General features: G+C 40.9%; 1 protein-coding gene across 19 annotated transcripts in view; it reads right to left on the bottom strand.

Annotated features, from left to right (window-relative positions):
- Positions 1–9,198, bottom strand: part of PHACTR2 (phosphatase and actin regulator 2) — a 287,718-nt gene that overhangs the window by 44,046 nt on the left and 234,474 nt on the right. For all 19 annotated transcript variants that reach the window (XM_054254482.2, XM_054254484.2, XM_078370210.1 and 16 more), the window contains 2 exons: positions 6,250–6,449; positions 4,499–4,655 (listed from right to left, as the gene is read on the bottom strand). In XM_054254482.2, the coding sequence (XP_054110457.1) occupies positions 4,499–4,655; positions 6,250–6,449 (357 nt within the window). The remainder of the gene's footprint in view (positions 1–4,498; positions 4,656–6,249; positions 6,450–9,198) is intronic.

The following is a 9,198-nucleotide window of genomic DNA, read 5'->3' as shown; positions in this document are numbered from 1 at the left end:
GCACTTTGTTTGTACAAAAATAATTCTGTAAAATTTACATTTTAGTAACAGTGAAAACTCTGATCTATTAACTTCTTTCATTTTTTTGTGAGACAGGGTCTACCTTTGTCGCCTAGGCTGGAGTACAGTAGCGTGATCTCAGATCACTGCAACCTCCACCTCCTGGGCTCAAGCAATCCTGCCACCTCAGCCTCACAAGTAGCTGGGAATGACTACAGGTGCATGTCACCAAGCTCCACTAATTTTTTTTTTTTGGTAGAGGTGGGGTTTTGCCATATTGCCTAGGCTTGTCTCAAACTTCTGGGCTCAAGGGATCTACCATCTCATCCTCCCAAAGTGCTGGAATTATAGGCATCGAGCCACTGTGCCCAGCCATTGACTTTTCTTTTTTTGAGATAGAGTCTTGCACTGTTGCCCGGGCTGGAGTGCAATTGCGTGATCTCGGCTCACTGCAACCTCTGCTTCCCGGGTTTAAGCGATTCTCTTACCTCAGCCTCCCAAGTAGCTGGGATTACAAGCACCCACCACCATGCCCAGCTAATTTTTTTGTATTTTTAGTAGAGACGGTGTTTCACTATGTTGGCCAGGCTGGTTCTGAACTCCTGACCTTGTGATCTGCCTGCCTTGGCCTCCCAAAGTGCTGGGATTATAGACATGAGCCACCGTACCTGGCCCATTGACATTTTTTATCGATATAGTCTATGTATTTATAAAGGCTTTTGAACTTTTGGGGGTTGCAATGGAATCCTAATCTCTAAGAGAGAGACAGAAGCTGTCTCAGTTGGATTGTTAGATTAGAGATGGAGAACGCGCCTCCCATCCCAGCCCAAACATACACCTATACTCCCATCCCAACTCAAACACACACCTATACTCCCGTCCCAGCCCAAATACACATCTGCACTTCCCCGGCTCTTCCAGGACATGCATATGTATCATTTCCAGGGCATCCTTGATGAAGTGTTCAGAAAACTGGTACTTTATGGGATTCCACAGTGTCAGCTTCTCAGTATTTTCAATGGCCCCTTGTTTTTGAGCATTTGGTATGTTTTAATTTGTTATTGCTATAAAAGCCTTGTAATGAACATCTTTGTAAGACATAGCATTTTGCCCCTTGGATTATTTCCTTTTTATATAGTCCTCAAATGGAATTATCATCCAAAGAAACAGACTGCTTCATAATTCTCATATCATACTGTTAAACTGTTCTTCAGAAATACCGAAAAGGTGCAATGTATACATGTCCTATTTGCCCATAAACTTGCCAACATTGGGTTTAAGTTTTAAGGTTTTTTTTCTTTTTGAGACAGAGTCTCACTCTGTCACCCAGGCTGGAGTGCAGTGGCACAATCTTGGCTCACTGCAACCTCCACTTCCTGGGTTCAAGCAATTTTCAGCCTCAGTCTCCCAAGTAGCTGGGATTAGCTGGGATTCTAAGCATCCACCACCACATCTGGCTCATTTTTGTATTTTTAGTACAGACAGGGTTTCATCATCTTGGCCAGGCTGGTCTTGAACTCCTGACCTTGTGATCCACCCACCTCGGCCTCCCAAAGTGCTGGGATTACAGGCATGAGCCACTGCGCCCGGTGAGTTTAATTTTTAAATGTGCTTTTCTAGTTTAACTGCTGTACAATAATTTAAATTAATAATAAGGAAATTTTATTGAGTGCTTGCTATGACCCAGGTACTAAAGTACCTTAAGTGTATCATCTCCTTTAATCCTCCCAAGCTCTTGGGTTAGTTAGTTCCGTTTTACAGATGGGGCCAAACAGGGACACTTTCCTGCCTTGTCCTAGAGATTGTATTTCTGCCAGTTCTGGATAAGCCCACACTTGGATGTTGAATAACCACCTCTCACAATGGCTATGGTCATGATGATTTTCATTAAATTTATCACAGCCCCAAATACCTTTTAAATCTGTAGCCACAGGCCTCTCATCCTATCTTGGCAGATGGTTTTTCTCTGGCCCACACTGAAAAAGGTGACATTTATTTCTATCAGGTTTCCTTTTATAGGCTGAATCCATCATACCCTGATTCTATAAAGTATATCTATTGTCCCTCAAACTTCACACCACTCATTTGTTTAACTTGTCTGCTGATTCTTCTTCATTGATAAAAATGTTTACTCTCTCTCCATTTAGTTACATATTCCTCCATTTCTTCCATTATGATTTTCTGGAAATGGATTTCTTGGGCCTGGAGTTAATAGTTAAGTATTTAAAATATGGTTGTTGTTATTTCTGTGAATGCAATCTCCCCTTTTCATTGTATTTTCTTCTATGTATCAATGTTATATAAATATAATGTTGATTTTTTTAATAGGTTAATCTTAGGCAAACCTGCTGAAATTATTACATATAGCAATTTTTGGTTAGTTTTTAGAGTTTTCTAGGTATATAATGATGTATAATAATGGTATATCTTTCCTATAATTTATGCCTTTTCTTTACCACAAATAATTTTGACCAGACTTTTGGTACAGTAAGGTTAAGGAATTTTTGTTTGCTTCTATTTTTGAAGAAAATGACTTCAGGGTTTCTCCCTATAGTAAGATATTTGGCATTGTTTTATTTTATTTTTTTGAGACGGAATCTCACTCTGTTGCCCAGGCTGGAGTGCAGTGGCATGATTTCGGCTCACTACAACCTCTGCCTCCCAGGTTTCTGCCTCATCCTCCTGAGTAACTGGGATTACAGGTGCCTATCACCATGCGCAGCTAATTTTTGTATTTTTGGTAGAGATAGGGTTTCACCATGTTGACCAGGCTGGTCTCAAACTCCCGATCTCAGGTGACCTGCCCACCTTGGTCTCTCAAAGTGCTGGGACCACAACGCCTCATTTGTTTAGGATTTTGACAAAACTTACACAATTTTCTTTACTGCTACTTTGGCATTTGTTGAGGTGGATATATGATACTTCATACTTTTTACTCCTATGATAAACGATAAGGATATTCTGCTTTTAAGGGATACACCCTATTTGCATTATTATTTTATGCAAATATTATTCAATGATTTAAATTCTTCTTCATGACAAAACATAAAAGAGAGCAATAAAACAACCAGGAAACCTAGAAGCATATACTCTCTTACATAGGGTAGAAAGTACAAAACAGGAGACAGTATACAAAAGAAAATTGGGCAGACAGCCCAGGAGTTCTGCTACTCAGTAACTGCGTGTCCTTGAGAAATTTCCTTAAATCTTTCTGCGCCTCAGAGAGGCCCCTTGTTTTTCCTTGGTAAGATGACAAGTTTAGACTTGTAGGTTTTTCCAGCTCGATACCATTAATCACTTTAGTCCCTCTTTCTTCTGCTGGCTCTTTCCCTGAAGCCAGAAATGGTCACAGGTTAGGGCTGAATTAAGATGAGAGTGAGAGAGACCACTGGTGAGCATTCCCGAATTTCTCCCAGAGTCGTAAGAAGGCTTCTGGAGCAGAGAGACCCTCTAAGTCTCCCACTGGGTTCCCTGGTAGGCTGTGCTTTCCCTTCAGATGGACACCACAGCCACTGCCTCTGACATCTTTCTGCCCATCTCAGCTATAAGGAGGTACCTTAGGGGTTACTCTTCCTCTGGAGAAATGGTCAACAGCTTCTGTGCCAATCCTGCCCCCAGTTATATCACTTCCAAGCAAGGACAGCAATTTTCCCCCACCTCCAAATCCTGCTCCGGGATTCTAGACAGTTCCTTTCTCCCAGTTACACAGTGTGTTGTGTATGCAGATAAAATAAGTCAGCAGAACAACTAATTCTTACATGTGTTCAAACTGATCATCAAAAATAAGAACTTTGACATGAATGCTCACTTCTGTTAAAACTGCCAGTTAAAAGGACTTGTAAAGTCACTAGTGGTAAAAGCAAAAATCCAATACAATGGTTGAAGGCAGGTAGAGAAGTCAGATGACCCATTTACTCGAAGTTGCAAGGGGGAAGTGTAGATATGAGGGTTATGGTTACCTGACTTGGATGGAGCCAGACCATGGAAGGGAACTACTATTTCTACAGTCTCACAGTCCACAGGGCGGAACCTCATGGCATTCACAGGAATGCTAGTGAGTTCAAATATTAGGCCAGGATTGTTGAGCAAACTGATCTGCAGGCCAAATCCAGCTTTATGAATAAATAAAGTTTTATTGGAACATGGCCACACTCATTTGTTTATCTATTATTTATGTCTGCTTTTATTCTACAGCAGCGCAGCTGTGTAGCTGCAACAGAGACTGTCTGGCCAGCAAAGCCTGAAAGGTTTGCCAACTGGTCTTTAAAACAAAGTCTGTTGACCCCTGGAATAGGCTTTGGCGACCTCAAAGCCACTGGCTAGCTGGGCCAAAGGATGGGTTCTTTGAGTAGTTCATCATCCAAGACCAACTTTAAAAGACCCAATAGGCCAGGTCTATCTGTACATAAGGAATTCACAATGACCCCAGTTAGGTAGGAACCTTCAGAAGGTGAAAAATACAAATTAGTCAGTAGTGTCCTAAAATGGTAGCAATTACCTGACTAACTTGGTTCCAATCTGTTGTCGGATTTCCTGCCTCTCTTCTTCAGATGTACGCTGCAAGATGTTTTTGTCCTCTAATTCTTTCTTAGATGGTCTGTTGCCAAGTTTGATAGCAAGAGTATCCCTCCGTCGGATTTTACTTGCCAAAGCACCTGAGGATTGACAAAGAGCAGAAATGCAGAGAGAGAGGCTTTTTAGCCAGTGGCACTCGGGTTACACATGGCATGGTCTTTAAATAGAGCCTAGACCAAATTCTTTATCCTCATGCAGGAGGAGAATCCTAATTAACCTAAGGAAAGAAAAAGACTGAGTTGGATGCAGTTCATTTTGAAAAGACTGAAGAGCTATTTCTTTTTAATGTTCTGAAAAATATTGGGACACATGAAAAAAACTTCGACGTATCACTTTATCATTTGGAAAGTGATAGCTGCAGTGTATTTTGCTGAGAGAGTGGATCACAGAAATGACTGACTGCACATTGTTTTTTCTTTTTCAAGTTTAAAAAAGTTCCTTTGCTTTTACTCTGTACAGTTAATCCTTGTCTCCTTCTTTTGTCTACTCAGACGCCATCCTGGCAGAGTCTATGAATTTTTAACCCTTAATTACTGCAGAATCCTGAAAATTTCATCAGGTGATAAGTAACACCACGTGGATGATAATGGCTTTATTTTAATTTCTGCTCTGTTCAAATTAAAAGGGATTTGACAAAGGGCTATTTAATCACTAATAAAGCAATAACTTGTCATACTCCACAGATTGAATCCCACAGTGAATCACTCCCATGTTATCCTGCCCAAAGCTTAAAAAAAAAAAAAAAAGCACTTTCCAGATCTCTAAGTTATAGTAGGTTGGTGCAAAAGAAACTGTGGTTTTTGCCATTATTTTTAATGCGTAAGTGATATTATTTCCCGGAAGGCCAACTATCTTACTTGTTGTGGATGAATGATTGTGTTTAATGCTAACAAGGTATTTGGCATTTTTTTATTATGTTTTGAGATGGAGTCTTGCTCTGTCTCCCTGACTGGAATGCAGTGGTGTGATCTCCGCTCACTACAACTTCTGCCTCCTGGGTTCAAGCAATTATCCTGCCTCAGCCTCCCAAACAGCTGGGATTATGGGCATGCGCCACCACGCCCGGCTGGTTTTTGTGTTTTAGTAAAGACAAGGCTTTGCCATGTTGGTAAGGCTGATCTTGAACTCCTAACCTCAAGTGACTCACCTGCCTCAGCCTCCCAAAATGCTGGGATTACAGACATGAGCCACCGTGCCCAGCCTCTTAATGCTAATGAGGTATTTGGCATTCTTGACTCATTCCTCCCTCCTCGATTTTTAAACCACAGTATAAAAGTAAGTGAAAATTTCAAACACCTCCAATGAGTAAGCCAATGAATCTGCATTAATGATCTTTCTTCAAGAACAGTCCCAGAATGGAAGGGCTCTCTTTGGTCATAGTGAGAAAGGCCTCTGTCATTAGAAAGCTTTGATTCTTAGCACAAATACCAATATGCACATCTAGCTTATCTAGCTCTTCAACAAAGGCCAGATCCAGCCGTGTGACATCATCTTCTGGAAAGGCCTCCCATCAAAAGCTAAACTTTAGGATATATACATTTCTAATTTGAGAAAGGAGGATGAGGGGAAAGAAAACATCAGATGTCTGGTTCCTAATGAGGCTTTTATTCTTTACAAAGTGCAGCTGCTTCTGTTTATCGCCCACGCTCCTCCCTAGCTCTTGAAAAGTCTTACTTTCTCCGCTGCCATCCTCATCTTCGTCCTCGTCCTCGTCATCGGTGTACAAGATAGGCCCATCTGAGTCAGAGTCATTGGCTTGGTATTCCCTTTGGCCTTCGTCTTCTGAGGCACTAAAGAATTCTGAAGATTCGTCCATCAGCCCAGGAGTCAGCAGCTGAGGCACTGTCTTCCCCTGCTCCTCTTTGGTTGTGAAACTGTTAAAGGCAGAAAAGCAAGCGAGTGATGTGAAGCTCAGAGCAACCCTTGGGGGCACCAACGCCATGAAAAAGAGCTCTAGTTTCATGGGCTTCCTTCAGGCTGGGCAAAGCAGACATTTGACATAGGCCAGGCTAAAGTCACTGAAATGAAACCTTAATTGTCAAGGTTTTACATTTTTCCTCTGTAAAATGCAAAGGCTTGGCATCTGATACATTTAGCAAACAAATAGGGTAAAACTACATTTTCAAATTATTTTTTCCATAGCAACGGGATTCAGGGGAAAGAATAATGAGCTAGAGACTCCTGGGTATTTGAAATTGTCTGCACCTTTCTTTGACCTATATGAACTCCTGTGTATCCTTCAGGTGTCAGCTCCTTCAGGAATCTTTTATGGGCCTTCAGTTTAATTCCTTGTTCAACCTGTCTGTTCCATGGAGACCTGAATACAACCCTGATAGAGTGCTTAGGGTACTATATCTTGACTGCCCACTGCTTGTGGCTTCTCAGTCCCACAAGTTCCTTGAAAAGTGAGACTCATTGTTTTGCATCACAGCACCCAGAAGGTAGTGACATAGAAAAATCCACCTTTCATTAACACATGGCTGGGTTCGGTGGCTCACACCTATAATCCCAGCACTTTGGAAGGCTGAAGCGGGAGGATCACTTGAGCCCAGGAGTTTAAGACCAGCCTGGGCAACATAAAGAACCTCGTCTCTACTAAAAATACAAAAATTAGCCAGGAGTGGTGGCTGGCACCTACTTGGGAGGCTGAGGCAGAAGAATCACCTGAATCCGGGAGATGGAAGTTGCAGTGAGCTGAGATTGTGCCATTGCACTCCAGCCTGGGCAACAAGAGCAAAACTCTGTCTCAGAAATTAATAAAATAAAAATTAGCTGGGCATGGTGGCACTTGCCTGCAGTCCCAGCTACTTGGGAGGCTAAGGTGGGAGGATTGCTTGACCCTAAAAAGTCAAGGCTGCAGTGATTCATGCTAGCACCACTGTACCTCAGCCTGGGTAACAGAGTGAGACCCTGTCTCAAAAAGAAATACACACACACACACACACACACACATACACACACATATATATACACACACACACATATATATACACACACACATATATATTAATCCTGTGTTTATCCCAGTGAGTAAATAGTAAAAAATCATTTATCCTTTGGGTGCTTTCATTTTTTTCATTCGTAAAACTGCCTCTTATAATGGACAGTGTGCAAGTTAAATAAACTTTTTAGAAAAAAGGTGATATGCACTCTAGCCCGGGTGACAGAGCAAGACTTCATCTCAAAAAAAAAAAAACCGGGGGGCCCGGCTGTGGTAGCCAACGCCTGTAATTCCAGCACTTTGGGAGGCTGAGATGGGCGGATCACAAGGTCAGGCGTTCAAGACCAACCTGGCCAACGTGGTGAAACCCATCTGTACTAAAAAAAATGCAAACAAATTACCTAGGCGTGGTGGTGTGCGCCTGTAATCCCAGCTACTCAGGAGGCTGAGGCAGGAGAATCGCTTGAACCAGGGAGGCAGAGGTTGCAGTGAGCTGAGATCACGCCACTGCACTCCAACTTGGGTGACAGAGTCAGACTCTGTCTCAAAAAAAAAAAAAGGTGATATGCAAGAATGCAAGAATTTTCTATTATTTAGCCTGGTAAAAGTCTATGGTTTAAAGAGTTCCTATTAATATACAAAGACTGCCAATTTTCAAAGACTAGACTAAAAAATAGTAATTTACATTAAAAATGTCATATTGAAAATAACGTAATCTTTATTTTAAGACATAAAGATCTCCCAAATTGCTTTCTTGTAAAAAGTTCTTCTAGTAATAAACACAGATCAACTTTATCAGAATATGATGTATTTAAAATTCTACTTTGTGGTTATAAACCTGAGCACCATCAAAATTTTGTTTCTCACTTATCAGAAAAACCCAACAGACTATCTTCTCATCCTCAAAGAGGGAAACAGGAAATCTCATTTTTATTCTGTAAAATATAAATAACATAAAATTTGCCATTTTAGCCATTTTTAAGTGTACAGTTCACTGGCATTAGGCACCTTCACATTACTGTGTAACCATCAACACCAACCATCTTCAGAACTTTGTCATCTTCCCGAATTGAAACTCTGTAGCCAATAAACAACTACCCATAACCATTATCTTCCAGCCCTTGGCAACTACCATTGTACTTTTAATTAACTCTATAATTTGACTATTCTAAGTCCCTTCTCTAAGAGAAATTATACAATGTTTGTCCCTTTGTATTTAACATATTTTACTTAGCATAATGTCTGCAAGGTTCATTCATTCATGTGGTAACATGTGTGAGAATCTTCTTCATTTTTAAGACTTGATGATACTCCACTCTATGTATATACCACATTTTGTTTATCCAGTCAATGGACATTTGTGTGTTTTCACCTTTTGGCTGTTGTGTATCATACTGCTTTGAGCACTGCTGTACAAATTCAAGGACCTGCTTTCAATTATTTTGGCTACATACACGGAAGCAGAATTGCTGGATCACATGGTAATTCTATGTTTGATTGTTTGAGGAACCAACATACTGTTTTCCACAGTGTTAAATATCATCTTAAATAAGAGAAGATCTATTTTTATGGGAAAAATTTTCCACAGTCTGGGTTTTTAGTTGATTGCCACTGGAAGCCATTCTTGTTTGAGTATGTATGCCATCATGGGTGATCACAGCACATTTAAAATACATGCCAAT

Source organism: Callithrix jacchus, chromosome 4, assembly GCF_049354715.1.
Source record: "Callithrix jacchus isolate 240 chromosome 4, calJac240_pri, whole genome shotgun sequence".
Classification (NCBI taxonomy): domain Eukaryota; kingdom Metazoa; phylum Chordata; class Mammalia; order Primates; family Cebidae; genus Callithrix; species Callithrix jacchus.
This window is presented reverse-complemented; position numbering and strand designations above follow the sequence as displayed.